General features: G+C 43.9%; 1 protein-coding gene and 1 long non-coding RNA gene across 4 annotated transcripts; both read left to right on the top strand.

Annotated features, from left to right (window-relative positions):
• Positions 1-208: 208 nt before the first annotated feature.
• LOC118424610 lies at positions 209-20,454 on the top strand. 3 transcript variants are annotated; one of them, XM_035833247.1, is made up of 7 exons: positions 209-603; positions 1,927-2,029; positions 17,766-18,002; positions 18,155-18,648; positions 19,070-19,158; positions 19,345-19,419; positions 19,669-20,454. In XM_035833247.1, the coding sequence occupies exons 2-7, from the start codon at positions 1,944-1,946 to the stop codon at positions 19,828-19,830; spliced, it is 1,143 nt and encodes a 380-aa protein (XP_035689140.1). In that variant the 5' UTR covers positions 209-603; positions 1,927-1,943; the 3' UTR covers positions 19,831-20,454. The 3 variants fall into 3 exon arrangements, with proteins under 3 accessions (XP_035689140.1, XP_035689142.1, XP_035689141.1); XM_035833249.1 differs by lacking the exon at positions 17,766-18,002 and having other exon boundaries at positions 1,927-2,215; XM_035833248.1 differs by lacking the exons at positions 209-603; positions 1,927-2,029 and adding an exon at positions 16,031-16,428 and having other exon boundaries at positions 17,714-18,002.
• On the top strand, positions 3,588-4,102 carry LOC118424611. The gene is made up of 2 exons (XR_004832223.1): positions 3,588-3,631; positions 3,891-4,102. It is a non-coding gene; the product is annotated as an uncharacterized LOC118424611 (long non-coding RNA).
• Positions 20,455-20,791: the final 337 nt, after the last annotated feature.

Here is a 20,791-nt window from a genome sequence, read left to right as displayed (position 1 = left end):
TTTTATTATCGTAAGACATCCCAAGACATATTGCCGTGATAATTTCTATTATAATAACTACAGTACGCTCATTTCAACTGGTTTTTACTTAAATAATATGTAATTTTGTTTGTTTTATTGCCATCTTAGTTTGTTTATTGATTACATCCTGCCGTAACTTGAGCCCGTTACCAGGCAACCTGATTGTTCGAACAATGGTGACGTCACGACTAGGATACCAGGATAGCTCAGCCGGGGTGCGGCCGTGTTCCAGTCGTGGTCGTGCTAAAACTCAGGATTTCAGCACTCAGACGGTGTGTTAACCGTCAGAAAGCTCCTCAGATATTGTTCAGGCATTGTTGTAACTACCACAAACATGGGACCGGGTTAGGTTGGGAAGAATCCCAGTTATCGGCGTCAATAGGACGACATTTGACGTGAGAGACTCTGTCTGAGGAGCCGCCATATTGAAACTGCAGCTGTTGACACACCGGAGAGTCGACAGACAGAAACAAGCCTTAACAGCGATGACAGGTTGAACTTAAGAAGATTGTAGCAGGACAGAAGACTCAGGAACACATCATACATCCCTCTACAGCTCAGAAGTTTCTGGTTAAAGTTACGGTAAGCACTTTTTCTGAACATTTTCTTTGGCCTGCAGAGGCTCTACTCGGGTTCAAGATTGTTCTTCATGTAGAGTGCTTGTGGGAGGGGAGGGGGGTGGACGGAGAGGTAAGATAAGAAAAAAAGACTTCAGAATCTGTATTACAAATGCACAATAAAGGTCTTCGTCATTTATTAAAGTAGAAAGTTGAGGATTTAAGTAAATGACATTCACTAACGTTTTGTGTTGACGAGCAAAAATATACGACGTTTGCATTGTGGTTTATAGGTTCAAAAGAAGGGAAAAGGGTGGCTGACACTTGTCTATCATTACTACTTAGATTGATGATATTTGCTACTATTTTAGTCAGCTGCTAAGTTTCCAATTTTTTACAGAATATCTTTTGTTTAGTGCATCGCTTGTCTTGTCTAGAATAAGATAAACGTTAGTTTACAAGTAGTTTGCTCTACTCGCCATGAATGATTTTGGAACTCACTGATGTCCAGTTGTTTGACGTTTGTTGTTTGTTTATAAACTGTAGCTGTGTTATCTGACTTGGGGAGGTTGTTCAGTGTAACACATTGCAGGATAAAACATCTTAGATGCGTTCTGAAAAATGTTGGTTTTGTGGTTAAAATGGTATCCTACTCTTCATGCCAAGGTAGGTGTTGATTCTGTGGTTTTATGAAAAGGTAGAAATACAAAGTTGACACCAAGTCAGGAAGGAAGTGTTTCTACAGCCATATTATCTATCTATTCATTTATTTACTGCTTCAGCTTCATTGGAAAAACACAAAGTTAGAATATGTCAGGAAGGAAGGTTTCCTACAGCCATTACTGGGGAAGGATATTTCTAAAGCTGTATCTCTATTGCTGGACTTGTTTCTAACTCAGAGCTAGAATTTTTGGGGATGCCACAGGGGTGGAGCCTTGTTTCTGTTTCCTTTATTATATATATATTATTGTCATCTTTGCTTTTCAACCAGGATGCAAACATTGAATCAACATCTAGTTAGTATGTTTCTGCTGTATAAGTTCTTTAGGTGGTGATGAAAGTATTAGAAGAAAGGTTGTACAATGTCCTAATGAATATTTCATAAAATCTGACAGTTCATCAAGACCATAGAACAGCATACCGCTGTAGAAACTCCTACAAAGCAAAGCATCCAACTGTTGTACACTATATACATGTATAGACCAACTGGATTATCAACATGCATATGGCAAGCAAGAATTAAAGAGAGAAACATCCAAAGTTGGCAGTTTAACTTTCAAGACCAAAGCTTCTGGAAATTTCCTTCAAACTTAATTGATGTAAGGTTACAAAATATCTTCTATTCCAGGCCCCATCCCATCCACCATGTACAGAAGACTACAAGAGATCCGTCAGTCCCATGAGTTGTACCGTGTCCCCAACCCTCCCTCCAACCCCAAGCCAGCCAACCAGGCACCACAGGATGTCCAGCGCCAGACCCGTAAGGTCCGCAGAAACCTCCGCAAGGCCCCCCAGGTTCTCGGTGTGGACATGAACGAGGTGATGGACTCCTGTGAAGAAGCCGATCGTCACCTGAAGGCTGGGCACAGACCTGAGTACATTCCAGCCAGAGGATTCTCAGACAACATGCCAAACAGGTGGATCCTTTGAGTTATCCTAAATCTTAGATTATTTAGGGACTTTTCACTTGCTCCAGCTGTCTTGTGCTAATGACCTATGAAAGTGTACCTGTGTGTACCTCACTTGCTGTACTCCAACTCAGTGCTCTTACTTTTTCCCTTTTTTGTATCTGAAGATACATGAGATCATCCCCCACAGAAGAGGAGCTGGATAGAGCCTTAGACGAGCACGCGGACAGACTGTACCATCACAAACTGCAGACCCAGATGTTTGGGGAGGACCTCAGCGCCTCAAAGCTGCCGACCAAGAAGCGAGGTAAGAAAGTCCGTGCACAGGAGAAGCTCCACCAACTCGAGCAGGAGCGCCACAACGCCGTGCCCTTCAACCACGAACACCAGCTGCTCCGATCGGTCTGCACCACGGCCATGTTTGGCGAGGACCCGTCCGATAAGTTGTCGGCGACCCGTAGAGCGCCCGCACAGCCCAGTCTGGTTGGAGGACGGAACCACCGCACCCACGACATGCAGGGAGCAGAGAAGACGCGGTACCAGGTGAAACCTGAGCCTGATGATCACGATGAGGCCGTCTACATCACCATGGCAGACCTGGACTTCCGCGCAAACAGACTGAAGGAAGCAGCCGACTGGGATCTCTCCTCTGACAGGACTGGTGAGAGTTTGAAACACTGTGTTGAAGTATAGAGTTCTTAACTTTGTACTCCAGATTTTAGCCCTTCAATATAACATGATCAAGGTGGATGGAGAAACTGCATAGTCCCACTGAATCCTAACACAAACCTCCACTACTGCTACTGAACTGAGTCAAACTGAGTCAAACCTTTTCTTTCTTTTTCCAGAAAGTTCAACAATGAAAGCAGTTATACATAATACATTATTTACAATGTTGCTATAGCTTTTCATAGTATCTTCTTTTGTTTTTCATATGTCTTGCAAACTTGTGTGACAACCAGTTTGTTGACATCTGAAAGGAAATGAGCCAGGTTGTCAATTATTTTCCTTACAGCTTAATAATACTGTGAACTTATATGTCCCTTTGTGTTTTCTACTCTGTAGCCACTAAGTTGCCATCCCTGGCTCCACAGCGCCACCGTCTGGCTGGAAAGAGAACTGCAGCAGCCGCCACCATCTCTGGCCACCACTCGGTGAGTTTCAGCACATGTTGACTGGTTTATTTGAAACTTGAACAAAACAGTTTTGTTATCACTTTTCAGTGCAAGAAAGTCAGATGATGGCAAGAAGTTTCTTAGTATATTCAATCACAAAAAAATCAAAGTTACCATTAATGATTAAGCTAAACACAAAATTTAATGTATCATGGACTCTCTGTCACCACTATAGCTGATGGACACAAAGCTACACATTGCTGGACCGTCCGACAACGCAGCATCCAGCAACATCTCAGGCCACTACTTGGTGAGTTTCAACCTGCTGACTGATTTCTTGAGACTTACAGTCAACACTGTTGACAGTGGTTTTCAGTGAAAAGAGTAACAAACTTGTAGTTGCATCTATAGTGAGAATCAACATTTAGTACACTGAAGTAGCTGCTTCACTACTAATCCTCTAAGAACATTCTTGCTTCGAATAATCATTAAGAAATAACCTAAGTTTAACCTTTCAGCTTCTTAAATATTAAGCAAACATTAACCATGGACACTATTCTCACCACCAGCTGAAGGAGCCAAAGCCTCCGGTTGCCGCAAAGTCTGACAATGCCATGGCAGCAGAGAATCTGCAGACCAAGAAGCGAGCATCCCACCGCAGGACGAGAGACAGCCGGGCCCTGAAGCGGCGCTGTGAGAGTCCCAGCGGCCCCGTGCGCAGCAAACACTAAGTCCTCAGGTCGCCCTGACATCCCTTATAGTGTGCACGGTCTGTACAACTTAAGACACAACTAGAAAAAAGTCAAAACTCTTCCTTCCTACCTCTTTTGACTGTACATGTATATAAAAGCACCTGTTGAAGGTTGAAAAACAATATTACTGGACAATTTCAGGTGTGATACATAAGATCTGATAATCCTTTCATAAAACAACTCTCCATTAATGAGCATTTAAGGTCAAAAGTTAATTTAAAAACAAACATGTTTCATTGCGGTGAATTTCAAGTGCCTTTTTTGAGGTTACGGTAAGAAAAGGGGGGGAATTAAACACCACAGACCTGCACATGAGGGATGTATGGGCCAAATCAAGCTAGACTCCATCATGGTACACAACAGAATAATGCCTGTGAATTTCATCCAACTGTGGCTTCATATCAGTGCCATGAACACTCCTATATTTATTTAGTGAGATCAAGGGTGTGTTTAACTGTTGCAGTTTTATCCCATCTGACCCTAAGGCCTGCAATAGCAAACACTCCCTTACGTACCAGGGCTTGAGGCATTATCAGGACTTCCAAAACAACTTAGTGCAATATAATTAAACAGCAGCTAAATCTACTGTAGGAAACCCAAAGGGAGGCTACCAGTAGGGTGGTTCCGCACACAGTAAATGACCTTTGCCTCTCGATCGGGACTGTCAAGGTCCCGAAAGAGTAGGGTTTCCCTTTAGGGGTTTTCCCTTAAGGGTGTGTGTGCATAGGGGGGGTGGGGGTGGGTGTGTGTGTGGCATGTTTTGGTCTCCTGGCCGGAATGGCCCCTTCCGGACGGGAGACCAAAACATGCCACAATGTCTGTGTAAATGTGTGTACATGTGTGTAAATGTGTGTGTGTGTAGGGGGGGGGGGGGTGCTTGGGGGTGCGTGTGGTATGTTTTGGTCTTCTGCCCGGAATGGCCCCTTCCGGACGGGAGACCAAAACATGCCACAATGTCTGTGTAAATGTGTGTACACGTGTGTGAATGTGTGTGTGTAGGGGGGGGGGGGGGAATGTGGGGGTGTTTGTGTGTGGCATGTTTTGGTCTCCTAGCCGGAATGGCCCCTTCCGGACAGGAGACCAAAACATGCCTGTAATTGTTTGTGTATGTGTCTGTACGTAGATGTGCATGTGTGTATGTATGTGTGTATGTGTACTGTGTAGCATGTTTTGCTGTGAGTCTTAAGTCAGTACTCAAAATTAACATCTCTGAGTCCATAGTACTCAAAATCAACATCTCTGAGTCCATAGTCTGTACTCAAAATTAACATCTCTGAGTCCATAGTCAGTACTCAAAATCAACATCTCTGAGTCCATAGTCAGTACTCAAAATTAACATCTCTGAGTCCATAGTACTCAAAATTAACATCCCTGAGTCCATAGTCAGTACTCAAAATTAACATCCCTGAGTTCATAGTCAGTACTCAAAATTAACATCCCTGACTCCATAGTCAGTATTCAAAATTAACATCTCTGAGTCCATAGTCAGTACTCAAAATTAACATCCCTGAGTCCATAGTCAGTACTCAAAATTAACATCCCTGAGTCCATAGTCAGTACTCAAAATTAACATCTCTGAGTCCATAGTCAGTACTCAAAATTAACATCCCCGAGTCCATAGTCAGTACTCAAAATTAACATCCCTGAGTCCATAGTCAGTACTCAAAATTAACATCCCTGAGTCCATAGTCAGTACTCAAAATCAACATCTCTGAGTCCATAGTCAGCACTCAAGATCAACATCCCTGAGTCCATAGTCAGTACTCAAAACAACATCTCTGAGTCCATAGTCAGTACTCAAATTTAACATCCCTGAGTCCATAGTCAGTACTCAAAATCAACATCTCTGAGTCCATAGTCAGTACTCAAAATCAACATCTCTGAGTCCATAGTCAGTACTCAAAATTAACATCTCTGAGTCCATAGTCAGTACTCAAAATTAACATCCCTAAGTCCATAGTCAGTACTCAAAATTAACATCCCTGAGTCCATAGTCAGTACTCAAGATCAACATCCCTGAGTCCATAGTCAGTACTCAAAATTAACATCCCTGAGTCCATAGTCAATACTCAAAATTAACATCTCTGAGTTCATAGTCAGTACTCAAGATCAACATCTCTGAGTCCATAGTCAGTACTCAAAATTAACATCCCTGAGTCCATAGTCAGTACTCAAGATCAACATCTCTGAGTCCATAGCCAGTACTCAAAATTAACATCCCTGAGTTCATAGTCAGTACTTAATCAACATCTCTGAGTCCATAGTCAGTACTCAAAATTAACATCTCTGAGTCCATAGTCAGTACTCAAGATCAACATCCCTGAGTCCATAGTCAGTACTCAAAATTAACATCCCTGAGTTCATAGTCAGTACTTAATCAACATCTCTGAGTCCATAGTCAGTACTCAAAATTAACGTCTCTGAGTCCATAGTCAGTACTCAAGATCAACATCCCTGAGTCCATAGTCAGTACTCAAGATCAACATCTCTGAGTCCATAGCCAGTACTCAAGATCAACATCCCTGAGTCCATAGCCAAAATTATAGCCTACAGCCATGAGTGGATAGTCACTTCTCAAAATTACGTTTTTTGCCAATGTCCTGAAAGTGTCTCAAAATGCCTGAAAGTGTTACAAGTACAAAACATTCTTTAAAAGATGGCAAAAGTAAGAATAGAAAATAATAGAGAACAGGAAAAAGTGTGATGTGACCAGCAAAATCTGGTTATTGTAGGAGTGCTTCTACATATGCATGTGTATTTGTGTTATGAAGTTTTAGTAAAGATTCTGGCTGTATGTCAGTCAATCCTAGGTTTTGCTTAAGCCAATATGTGCTAGAACACCTTAAATGTCATTTTTCATTATCTTTTCTGTATCATTTACAAATTTTTACTTCTTCCCACAGCTTTTCTTTCTCTCAAATGTTACATGAAAATGTGGAGTTTGGCACGGATTGATAGTGCACTCATGGCAAACCCACTCCAGTTAAACAGACCACACAGTATTCTACAGTGCAGCTGGGGTGGGGAAGGGGCGGGCAGGGTCAACTCCACAGACGGTAGACACTTGGCCCTCCTAGACTACTTCAACCTCTCCCACTGCACCATCTTGCAGATATGTCTGTGTTTTTCAGCGAGCGATGGCTGTCCTGCACCTCATCTACCAATGGGGTGATGGGCCCCATCCTTGCTGGACTCCACATTCATGTCTGCTTGTAGCTAGCCTCCTTCACAGCCTTCTACTAGCGCTGGCAGTTATTATTGGGGGGAGCGATGATTCACAATTTTCAACATATGGGCCAGGTTCTTTTGCCGAGAAGGTCATGTCTGCACCCTACCTTTCCCCTACCCCTATTAACTATCCCTATACCCCGTGGGCGCAGACACCACCTTCCTGGCTTAAGAACTTTGCACATGTGTTGAAAATCTCAAATCAGCGCTCTCCCCAGCAATAACCGCCAGTGCTGGTGGAAGGCTGTGAAGGAGGCTAGCTTGCAGCAGTGGGAGAAGTAGGACTAGTCTGCAGGGACTTGTGTGTGCTGTCTGTGTGGGGAGATCTTGTACCAAACTGGAACCACCCCGGCTGAAGTGGAGATGTACTGCCTGGTCTTCTCCGACTGGAGTGGGTTTGCCTCATGTGCACCATCTGTGCCAGACGAAACATTTTCATGTAGCATCTTTTTTCTTACTTTTCTTTCTATATTTGCTTATATATGTTCATATACAATGTATTATACATACATAATACATTTTTTCTTTATTGTATTTATTCTTCTTCAAAGAGAAACTATTTATAGTCATACACATACAAAGTAGAGCCTCCGTAAAATACAGTACAAACAGCTTACTTGGGAAGTCCATTTTCCAGCACTATTTTACCTATTACCCTCCTTCAATTCCCGAATTCACATTTATATTATTATTCTCATTATCATCTCATATCATACAAGATAATGATATTGTAGCACATCACATGTATAAGGCCAATTCATTACACTTTGTGTATGTATATCCATGATACATTTTTGTATTGTATTTCTGTTTTTCTTTGTGCTGAATAAATGTTGACACGTATTTTGGGCTCAGGCGTACTGATCTTATAAATATTGTTGTAAGTCAGATAGTATCAGAAGGGATGTAAAATGTGGGTCCTATGTTTGAGGGGGTGCCTCTGCCAAAGGGGAAAGGCTAGCAACCCCTCCATGAAGAAATATACCCTGCTGCAAAACCAGCAAGGAAAGTTGCTGCCTTACGAGTCACAAATTTCACTCCAAGGTGGACGCCAACAACAGTATTCAACAGCTGATATCCCTGGTGCTGAATGACTACACTCTTGCCCATGTCCCTATATGACAGACCAACAAGACTGGTGTCCCTGTCCCTGAATGACACACCATACCAAGGCTGGTGCCCCTGTCCCTGGTGCTGAATGACACTCCGACAAGACTGGTGCCCCTGTCCCTGGTGCTGAATGATACGCAAACAAGACTGGTGTCCTTGTCCCTGGTGCTGAATGACACTCCAACAAGACTAGAGCCCCTGTCCCTGGTGCTGAATGACACACCAACAAGACTGGTGCCCCTGTCCCTGGTGCTGAATGCCACACCAACAAGACTGGTGCCCCTGTCCCTGGTGCTGAATGACACACCAACAAGACTGGTGCCCTGTCCCTGGTGCTGAATGCCACACCAACAAGACTGGTGCCCCTGTCCCTGGTGCTGAATGACACACCAACAAGACTGGTGCCCTGTCCCTGGTGCTGAATGACACTCCAACAAGACTAGAGCCCCTGTCCCTGGTGCTGAATGACACACCATACCAAGACTGGTGCCCTGTCCCTGGTGCTGAATGACACACCAACAAGACTGGTGCCCCTGTCCCTGGTGCTGAATGACACACCAACAAGACTGGTGCCCCTGTCCCTGGTGCTGAATGACACACCATACCAAGACTGGTGTCCCTGTCCCTGGTGCTGAATGACACACCATACCAAGACTGGTGTCCCTGTCCCTGGTGCTGAATGACACACCATACCAAGACTGGTGTCCCTGTCCCTGGTGCTGAATGACACACCATACCAAGACTGGTGCCCTGTCCCTGGTGCTGAATGACACACCAACAAGACTGGTGCCCCTGTCCCTGGTGCTGAATGACACACCAACAAGACTGGTGCCCCTGTCCCTGGTGCTGAATGACACACCATACCAAGACTGGTGTCCCTGTCCCTGGTGCTGAATGACACACCATACCAAGACTGGTGTCCCTGTCCCTGTCCCTGAATGACACACCATACCAAGGCTGGTGCCCCTGTCCCTAGTACTGAATGACACACCATCAAGACCGGTGCCCCTTGTGTTTGCACGAATGTGCCTATTCAAGTCCATATGAGTTCCGTATTTCTTTAAGTTCCGCTCGATAACCAGACTGCACACTAAAAGTAAAAGTAAAATACAGCTTCTACCCCACAAACTTTACCAAAGCCAAAAGAATGTCCATATGCAACTCAAGGACTTGTATATACACACTCGTGTAAATTCGCTCTTAAGGGGATCACTGAAGGTTATTAACTAGGTTTTGATAGGGACAAGCAACTGGTGGGTGACCTCTTAAGTGCCTGGATGAGATGCATTTTAAGACATCTACTGATGTCCTTGCGGTTCCAAACTGTTTTGCTAGTCCGAGTACTATTACTGAACCAGCAAGTGTTATCCCTCTTCTAATCTTTCTTCTTGGGCATTTATAATAACTGTCACAGCATCCACTTTCGGTTCCATTTGGCTCACTTGTCGAGCGATGAAGTTTTCAGAATATTGTTGCAATACGTGTGGCGCATATGTCTTCCTTCTGTTGATAAGCCGGAAAGTAGTCCTAACTTCAGGGGAAAATTACCGCAATTCATTTGCATTCATATAAATAAGGGACACAGGATTTCAAAGATAAAGTAGCAGTTCACGAGAGGCTTGACTATCCCAGGAATGGATTCGTCTTTTGTTACAAAATCATGACGGTCAACCATAAGATGACACTGCATCGTTGTTGAATATTGCACAACTACAGGGCGGGACATTAGACTTGTAACAAGGACCGGGTAAAGAGAGTGGCATTTATTCATGACCATGAGAAATCGCACGTGTTAACTTCGCAACTGGGCCGCAAGAAGTATGCATCATATATATCAGTTTATGACAAAACATATGCTTTCCAAGTAGAAAAATACAATGAAGACCATGTTCGATATCTATTGATCGGCTTCTTATTGATCGATGTTTTAGCTTTTAATCTTTGCCTGGTACATTCTAACGTTCTATGTCACCTCTTAAATGTCAAATCTACCAATTGACCTTCAAACATACTGCCTCTTCGATATCATTTACGCTATCCGAGGAAGGCACAACAGTTATGGTCGAAGTGTTCGTCAGCAATGCCCTCACGTCATTGGTCTCTTTTAAAGTGACGTAAAGAAAGCTGCGGTGCTTCTCATCTACGTCACATTTTAGCTCCGAGGAAGCCATGACGGTATACCCCTTCTCGTAATGAATCCTGGGAACAAAAATCTCCGTAGGTTCTTTTATGGAAGGATCTGGGTCAAAGGTCAGGTGAAAACGACGGGTGACGACATCGAAGGTCATGGCCGTGGGAACACCCGCCACTGCGCGTGCGTAGGTCCGGACGAACATACTGATGCGCTCTGGGATAGCACGCCCCGAGCGGTCCCAGAATGCACCGGTCCCCTTGAAAGTGTCCCAGTAGGTCCACGACTGTAAGAACCGGTCCGCTTCCCTGAGGACAAACCCACACTCTACCGTGTCTGACAGGTCTGGCTGGCTGGTGTTGGGACTGCAGGTGCCAAACTCCGTCAGGAACGCGCCTCCACCGAGCATCTTCAGATCTTCCTGTACAGCGGAGAACAACTTCGGTCCAACAATCTGGTCACAGGCCACTCTTTCGTACTCCGGGTACGGCTGCCCCCCGTGATAGAGCGAACAGTAGTAGTGGTAGGAGAAAACGCTGCGGTTCTGGAAGGCCTTCCCTCCCGGGACGTGTTCGTATCCGGAGCCGAAAACGCCGTCCTCGGAAAAGATGTACCCCCAAGTCACGGGCTCGTAGAAAATCAGCGTTTCCTCATCCACCGTTCTGATGGCGAGGCTCACGCGGTCGTGCAGAGGAGACAAGTTCACCTTCCCAGCATGCCCCGGGAGGAGCAGCTCAGGATCTCTCGTCCAATCGCCGACCCAGGGCTCGTTTAGCAGCTCGTAACCAAGCACTGACGTCTGGTTGGAAAACTCGGACGCGACGAACTTCCAAAAGCTCGCCATCTTTTCCGCAGCCCCCTTGTAGTTGTCGTACAGACACTGGAAGGCGTGGCTGCAAGCTTGCGTGACGTAGGCGTATTGCCATGACGTAATGTTCTCCAGCGGCCAGGGGTAGGGATGGTCCGGTGGCGGGAAACTTTGGACCAACCACGGCGGCACTCCGTCGTAGAAGGTGAAAGGTCGGACCAACGCGTCCTGGTGCATGTCCAGTATGACGTAGATGCCGCGTCTGCCCAGCTCCGTGGTGATGTTACGGAGGATGCTGATGTAGGTGTGGTTGTACCTGGTGGAATGAATGGATAAATGATGAATGAATGAAGCAAGGAACGAACGAACGAACGAACGAACGATGTCATTGAATGAACATGAAATGAATGAATGAATGAATGAATGGTGTAGGTGTACCAGTATTTGACGAATGAATGACCAAGATGTAGGTTAAAGTAGTACCTAGATGTATGAATGTTTTATCGACAACGAATGATGCGCCATACATTTGCATCTGTTGTCCCTCTAGTGCAAACATTACAAGGCATATAAGATTTACTAGATAGTGATAGCAACTGTTTGTCCATATCTTTTCGTAATGATAGCTCCCTCAATCCCTTAACGTCGCAGCTTTCAGCAGGAATCCTGCCCTTAAAGAATGTACTACCTCCTGATGTGCTTTACACTAAGGCAGTTTACATACAAACGAACAAACTAACAAAGACGACATGTCCACACCTCCCCTCCTGTGGTTCTGTTCCCGCCCACATCATCCCCAGTCGGACGGAGTTGAACCCCCAGCTCTGCAGCTCGTCCAGTCGGGACTGGTTCAGCATCTGGGCTGGGTACCTGGCAAGGAGAACGGTAAAATTACTGGTACTGAAACGCCATCTGGCAGCCCGTATCTGAACTGCATATTATACAGCATATCCTACCTAGATTGGTTCAGCATCTGTGCCGGGTATCTGACAAGGAGAACATTAAAAATTACTAGGAACTGAAACGCCATTTGGCAGCCCCTGTCTGTACTACATCTTATGCGGCTCATCATACCAGGACTGGTTCAGCAGCTGGGCCGGATACCTGGCAATGAGAACGGCAAAAATCACTGGTACAGAAACGCTCCCTAGCAGCCCTTGTCTGTACTACATGTGATGCAGCTGGTCCATTCGGGACTGGTTAAGCATCTGGGCCTGGTAACTGACAAGGAGAACGGCAAAAATTACTGGTACAGAAACGCCTCCTAGCAGTCTCTGTCTGTACTACATGACATGTGGTTCATCCTAACGGGACCTGAGAAGTGAAAAGGTACTGCTATTATCATGGTATCAAACATAAAATGCTATTATTATGTAATAACTGACGTTATCGGGTACGCCACTTAGCGGGCCTTTCGGTAAGCCACGCATTGCATTTCCACTACAAAGAATTAGTTTGGTAAGACGTCAAATGATTATGATTCACTTTTTGTCCGTAAATACTTCATTAACATACTTAGGAGCTACCAGGGTGAAAGAAAACAAAATGAGAAAAAAGCGAATAAAGTGATCAGTACCAAGGATATCCCTTTTGGACCATGTTGACGCCGTGAAAGATGCGCACGCGGCCGGTGTCGTCCATGAACCAGTGTTTTTCTGGATGGACGTGGACACGTGACAGCGCCGAGACAAACACTCCGGTGGACAGGAGACAACACAGAGCCGGGAAAAACCTCATGTCTGCCATGGTCTCTCAGCTTCTGTAGAAAAGATTACAAAAAGGAAGTGTAGGCACAGTGGGGGCTTTTACGCTGTGTCTGGAATCTCGGCATTGATCATGAAAGACTGAGCTTTCCCCCTTTCCTCCCACCGCCTTTTACCTCCTCAACCAAAGCCTGGTACCAATTTTACACCCGGCCAGAGTATAAACTTTCCCAATGACACAAGTTCGTTAGCATGTGGCAGGATTCGAACCCAGGACCACTGGGTCCTGACCAGATAGCCTACAGTTATGCCACATGACTTCATTTTTTAAATCTATGCTGTGTCCAACACCCCATCATTAGCAGCTGTGCTGAACTTAACAATATTATTACAATACAGCACGCTGGCGAGTAGCTGTTGTTCCTTGTAACATTTAGAAAAGATATGTACGCAGAATTCTTTGTCACTATGGAAACCAGTCATATCCGTCAAATATTTGCATTTTCATGTTTTTGTTTTGCATTTCTCGTTTTGGAAGGGGTGGGTTATGCACCCTTTCCGCTAGGCGGCGCTCTCTGCGACCTCAAATTTGACAGATTGCTCAACCAATTGTATGGAAACACGAAACTTTTTACGCTTTGTGTGTTTTGCAACATTTAAGTCACAACTTTACCTTTTGTACGATATACCCAGTATGAAATCGAAGATTACACAAATCCGATTTAGGAACGCCGTCTAGTGGAAAGGAGACCATGGCTATAGACTATATGATCACACTGAAGTGGGACAGAGAGGAGGTTACAAAGTCCAGCCACTACAAACCAATGTTTACTCTGCTGCCAGACTCACATTAGTAACCTATCATTTAACAACAGAGAGTAGTCTTTTCATACAGTCTCTTTTCTTTCTTTTCTGTACACCTGGAATTCCTTAACTTTTCATGCAGTCTCTTTTCTTTTATGGTTATACTGTGGTTACCCCATTGTTGCACGTGCTGCTGTGTGTCACTCGATTATAATAAGAAACTATCTAAATCTGACGACTTCGCTTACCCGATATGACTGCTGTTATAACAACTGACCCAGTTTTTAAAATTGTTATTTTTACTTCAGGACAAGTCATCGACCACTGACAAACAAAGCGTTAAAACTATAAAGGGGGTATCTCACTAGACTTCGGCACGTTGGCATTGACTAAAAACACACAAAAGCGTAAAACGACTTGTTTTTTTATCGATGGAATTTGTGGAGATTTGTTAAATGGCTCGGCCGCTGCTCCAGTGAGATTCCCGCTTAGCCGTAACATATCGGCTTTACCTTGTTCCAGAACGCCCAACCTCCTCAATACCGACGGAGACTGTCAGGAAAATGAAACGAAACAACTTTGTGTGTCTATCCTCTGGGGTCATGGAGGGCTACGTAGCTGCGCACATGCGCAATCGTGTCCTGGGCATGGGACCGTCTCAAAACTAGCGAACCTTTTTAAAACGAACCAACTTATTGCCATAAATGTCATTTTTGGTATTTAACAGACAAATTAGAATTTCGTATCATTTAATATGTGAATGAACACTTAGATGGCCACACATTTCAGCATTGAAGCAGCCAAAGCGAGGAACACTATATGTACCGAATCAAACCATTCCCACGGTACTTAAGAATACATCAGACATGTCAGAATATCGTCTCTAGAGCTAATATGTTTTTCATAAAGACAACAACAACTTAAAAGACGACGGCAATATCAAGTAAACGTTAAATTCAGAAACGTTACAAATTTCAAACAAATATAGAACGCTAAGAAACAATATTAAAACGTGTTAAGCCCTTATCTGAGAATTTATTTGATGTGTCTTCTTTAACGGAACTCAAACAAGTCAAAGGTCAAAAGAGACCGTTTGGTTTGCGCATCAAGAGTTATTCTAGCTATGTATATGAGTGGAAACCTCTCAGTAGTAAGGGACTGACGGTATTTAGCAAGGGGAGGGCCTGTCGATAAAATACAATACAGATGCAGAAGCCGGTGTGTTATGCCGTACGGCAGTTTACCGACTATGTACACATGCAGAACAAGAGATAAAATGCATTTCTCTATGGCTTCAATGGCTAATGTGTAACTTTATTTTCAAACTGCTTAGTAACCAAGGTCGTCCGGGCATCTAAGAAACACCCCTGCTTTGCTTAACCTGTATAACCTAGTACGTAAATCCTATTTGTAGTACCTAAATCTTGTGCTTTGTTAAACGCATTCATATGTACTTTGCAACCGCCACTGCCCTTGTATCTTATTCGGTTACCAGCTAGATTGCAAACCTGTCTGTTTTTTTTTGTACAACCAAAAATCAACGAAGAAGGAGTTACAAATTTCTATTTGTTTAACGTCAATCTCTACCACGCTTACATCTTATCATAGTAACATTATAGATTATTCATTCAGCACCAAGGACAGGGAAACCTTTCCAGTCGTGTCTTGTTTTAAACGCTGGCCCCACGCCTGGGGAGCGAGGCTAGCTGTTGATGCCCCGTATATCAACTCTGTTGCTGTTGTAGAAGGTTAAGGTACCAGACGAGTACAGGAATAAACAGAATCCCTGTGAATTGTGTGTCTGAATGTTTATATATCCAAGTAACGTCGACTTTTCTCTTAGGTTCAGTTAACGTTATGGTATAAATTCATATTTATCCTTTGAGATAGAGGCTTTGAGAGGCTTTATTAGTCCATTAGCTGTGATACAAAATTCTAAAAAATTGTACACTGCTAATTTTCCTGGATATTTATTCTCTTGTTAGCTATCACTACACACAGTCATAATAATTACAATCACAATAGTTACAGTACTCAAATTTTAACTCATTTTAACTCATTTGTTTGTTGTAATTTGCTTGTTTTATAGCCAAGTTAGTTTGTTTATTGGTTACATCCTGCCGTAACTTGAGCCCGTTACCAGGCAACCTGTTTGTTCGAACAATCGTGACGTCACGACTAGGATACCAAGACAGCTCAGTGGGGTGAGGCCGTGTTCCAGTCGTGCTCGTGCTAAAACTCAGAATTTCAGCAGTCAGACGGCGTGTTAACCGTCAAAAAGTTCCCCATATATTGTTCAGACATTGTTGTAACTACCACAAACATGGGACCGGGTTAGGTTGGTAAGAATCCGAGTTATCGGCGTCAAAAGGACGACCTTTGACGTGAGAGTTTCTGTCTGAGGAGCCGCCATATTGAAACTGCAGCTGTTGACACACCGGATAGTCGACAGACAGAAACAAGCCTTAACAGTGATGACAGACTGAACTTAAGAAGATTGTAGCAGGACAGAAGACTCAGGAACAGACCATACATCCCTCTACAGCTCAGAAGTTTCTGGTTAAAGTTACGGTAAGCACTTTTTCTGAACATTTTCTTTGGCCTGCAGAGGCTCTACTCGGGTTCAAGATTGTTCTTCATGTAGAGTGCTTGTGGGAGGGGAGGGGGGTGGACGGAGAGGTAAGATAAGAAAAAAAGACTTCAGAATCTGTATTACAAATGCACAATAAAGGTCTTCGTCATTTATTAAAGTAGAAAGTTGAGGACTTAAGTAAATGACATTCACTAACGTTTTGTGTTGACGAGCAAAAATATACGACGTTTGCATTGTGGTTTATTGGTTCAAAAGAAGGGAAAAGGGTGGCTGACACTTGTCTATCATTACTACTTAGATTGATGATATTTGCTACTATTTTAGTCAGTTTAGTGCATCGCTTGTCTTGTCTAGAATAAGATAAACGTTACAAGTAGTTTGCTCTACTCGCCATGAATGATTTTGGAACTCATTGATGTCCAGTTGTTTGACGTTTGTTGTTTGTTTATAAACTGTAGCTGTGTTATCTGACTTGGGAAGGTTGTTCAATGTAACACATTGCAGGATAAAACATCTTATGTGTGTTCTGAAAAATGTTGGTTTTGTGGTTAAAATGGTATCCTACTCTTCATGCCAAGGTAGGTGTTGATTCTGTGGTTTTATGAGAAAGGTAGAAATACAAAGTTGACACCAAGTCAGGAAGGAAGTTTTTCTACAGCCATATTATCTATCTATTCATTTATGTACTGCTTCAGCTTCATTGGAAAAACACAAAGTGAGACTATGTCAGGAAGGACATTTTCTTACAGCCATTACTGGTGAAGGATATTTCTAAAGCTTCATCTTTAGTGCTGGACTTGTTTCTAACTCAGAGCTAGAATTTTTGGGGATGCCACAGGGGTGGAGCCTTGTTTCTGTTTCCTTTATTATATACTATATATTATTGTCATCTTTGCTTTCAACCATGATACAAACATTGAATCAACATCTAGTTAGTCTGTTTCTGCTGTATAAGTTCTTTAGGTGGTGATGAAAGTATTAGAAGAAAGGTTGTACAATGTCCTAATGAATATTTTATAAAATCTGACAGTTCATCAAGACCATAGAACAGCCTACCGCTGTAGAAACTCCTAGAAAGCAAAGCATCCAACTGTTGTACACTATATACATGTATAGACCAACGGGATTATCAACATGCATATGGCAAACAAGAATTAAAGAGAGAAAAATCCAAAGTTGGCAGTTTAACCTTCAATACCAAAGCTTCTGGAAATTTCCTTCAAACTTAATTGATGTTAGTTTACAAAATATCTTCTATTCCAGGCCCCATCCCATCCACCATGTACAGAAGACTACAAGAGATCCGTCAGTCCCATGAGTTGTACCGTGTCCCCAACCCTCCCTCCAACCCCAAGCCAGCCAACCAGGCACCACAGGATGTCCAGCGCCAGACCCGTAAGGTCCGCAGACACCTCCGCAAGGCCCCCCAGGTCCTCGGTGTGGACATGAACGAGGTGATGGACTCCTGTGAAGAAGCCGACCGTCACCTGAAGGCTGGGCACAGACCTGAGTACATACCAGCCAGAGGATTCTCAGACAACATGCCAAACAGGTGCACCCTTTGAGTTATCATGAATCTTAGATGATTTAGGGACTTTTCACTTGCTCCAGCATGACCTATGGAAATGTACTTGTAGGGGTGTGTACCTCATTTGCTGTACTCCAAATCAGTGCTCTTACTTTTTCCCTTTTTTGTATCTGAAGATACATGAGATCATCCCCCACAGAAGAGGAGCTGGATAGAGCCTTAGACGAGCACGCGAAGAGACTGTACCACCACAAACTGCAGACCCAGATGTTTGGGGAGGACCTCAGTGCCTCCAAGCTGCCGTCTAAGAAGCGAGGTAAGAAAGTCCGTGCACAGGAGAAGCTCCACCAACTCGAGCAGGAGCGCCACAACGCCGTGCCCTTCAACCACGAACACCAGCTGCTCCAATCGGTGTGCACCGAAGCCATGTTTGGCGAGGACCTGTCCGATAAGTCGTCAGCGACCCGTAGAGTGCCCACACAGCCCAGCCTGGTTGGAGGACGGAACCACCGCACCCACGATATGCAGGGAGCGGAGAAGACGCGGTACCAGGTGCAACCTGAGCCTGATGATCACGATGAGGCCGTCTACATCACCCTGGAAGATCTGGACTTCCGCGCCAACAGACTGAAGCAAGCCGCCGACTGGGATCTCTCCTCTGACCGGACTGGTGAGAGTTTGAAACTCTGTGTTAAAAAGTTCTGCTAACTTTGTGTTTAAGTATAGAGTTGTACTCTGTACTCCTGTTTTTTAGCTCTTCAGTGTAACATGATCCAGGTGGATGGAGAAACTGCATAGTCTCATTGAATCCTAACACAAACCTCCACTACTGCTACTGAACTGAGTCAAACTGAGTCAAACCTTTTCTTTCTTTCTTTTTCCAGAAAGTTCAAGCAGGAAAGCAGTTGATATTCACAATGTTGCCATAGCTTTTCCTATCATCTTTTGATTTCCATATGTCTTGCAAACTTATGTGACAACCAGGGCTTGTTGACATCTGTAAGAAAATTATCCAGGTTGCCAGTTATTTTCCTTACAGCTTAATAATACTGTTGTGAACTTATACATCCTCTGTGTTTTATACTCTGTAGCCACTAAGCTGCCATCCCTGGCTCCACAGCGCCACCGTCTGGCTGGGAAGAGAACTGCAGCAGCCGCCACCATCTCTGGCCGCCACTCGGTGAGTTTCAGCACATGTTGAGTGGTTTACTGAATCTTGTAGTAATAAACAGTTTTGTTCTCACTTTTCAGTGCAAGAAAGTCAGATAAAGGCAAGATATTTCTAGGTTTATTCAATCACAAAATTATCAATGATTAAGCTACACACAAAATTTAACATATTCTGGACTCTATGTTACCACTATAGCTGATGGACACAAAGCCACACATCGTCGCAATGTCTGACAACGCAGCATCCAGCAACATCTCAGGCCACTACTTGGTGAGTTTCAACCTGTTGACTGATGTCTTGAGACTTACAGTTCACACTAGTTAAATTCAGTGCAAAAGAGTAAAAAAATTGCAGTTGCATCTGTATTGAGAATCAACACTAAGTAGACTGAAGTAGCCGCTTCACTACTATACCACTTAGAATGTTCTTGCTTTGTGTAATCATTAATAAATAGTCAAAGTTACCTATCAGCTTATCATATAACCAAACACTAACCATGGACTTTTCACCACTACGTAGTTAAAGGACCCAAAGCCTCCTGTGGCCGCAAAGTCTGACAACGTCATGGCAGCAGAGAAGCTGCAGACCAAGAAGCGAGCATCCGACCGCAGGACGAGAGACAGCCGGACCCTGAAGCGGCGCTGTGAGAGTCCCAGCGGCCTCGTGCGCAGCAAACACTAAGTCCTCAGGTCGCCCTGACATCCCTCATAGTGTACAATTGGTCTGTACAACTAGACACAACTAGAAAAAAGTCCCCATTCTCTTTGGCTGGTCAGAACTCTTCCTTCTTACCTCTTTTGACTTTACATGAAAAGCACCTGTTGAAGCTTGAAAAACAATTTTACTGGACAACTTTCCAGTGTGATAGATAAATCCATATTCTTTCATAAAACAACTCTCCATTTATGAGCATTTAACTTAAGATTAAAGTTAAAGAAAACTTGTTCGACAGCAGAGCATGCCAAGTGCCTTTTCTGAGGTGAGTAAGAAAAGGGGAACCAAACAACACAGACCTGCACATGAGGGTATCAGGGCCAAACCTGGCTAGAGGAATGTCCATGGTACAATGTAGAGAAATAATCCTGTGAATTTTCAGCCAACAGGCTAATGCTATGGACACTCATATAGGTATTTAGTAAGATCAAGGGTGTGTTTTCTGTTGCAGTTTTATCACATCTCCCTAAAGCCTGCAATAGCAAACACTCTCTAGTTAAGTACCAGGACTTGAGGCATTATCAGGACTTCCAAAATGAAACTTTTACGTGCAATATATAAACAGTAGCTACTGTTGTAGACCAAACAAAGGGAGGCTATCAGTAGGGTAGTACGAACGCATTAAATGACCTTTGCCTCTCGACAGGGACTGTCCAAGTCCCGACAGAGTAGGCCATGCCATAAAGGTTATTCTCTGTAGAAATGTTGAGGTTAAGAGGGTCGGAGTGCATGTTTTGGTCTCCTGTCCGGAATGGCCCCTTCCGGACAGGAGACCAAAACATGTATTTAAATGTGTGTCTAAATATGGGTGGTTGGGTGGGATGTTTTGGTCTCCTGTCCGGAATGGCCCCTTCCGGACAGGAGACCAAAACATGCATGTAAATGTCTGTCTAAATGTGTGTGTTAAGAGGGGGGGGGGAGCATGTTT

The sequence above is a fragment of the Branchiostoma floridae genome, chromosome 10, assembly GCF_000003815.2.
Source record: "Branchiostoma floridae strain S238N-H82 chromosome 10, Bfl_VNyyK, whole genome shotgun sequence".
NCBI classification, from domain to species: domain Eukaryota; kingdom Metazoa; phylum Chordata; class Leptocardii; order Amphioxiformes; family Branchiostomatidae; genus Branchiostoma; species Branchiostoma floridae.
Note: the sequence above shows the minus strand (reverse complement) of the source record. Positions and strands in the feature narration are given on the sequence as shown.

Bases quoted from the DNA above. Each gene is read 5' to 3' on its own strand.
- LOC118424610 (XM_035833247.1), top strand. From the start codon at position 1,944: ATGTACAGAAGACTACAAGAGATCCGTCAGTCCCATGAGTTGTACCGT. The intron at 18,649-19,069 runs GTGAGAGTTTGA...TATACTCTGTAG, and splicing joins TCTCTCCTCTGACCGGACTG to CCACTAAGCTGCCATCCCTG. The intron at 19,159-19,344 runs GTGAGTTTCAGC...TTACCACTATAG, and splicing joins CCATCTCTGGCCGCCACTCG to CTGATGGACACAAAGCCACA.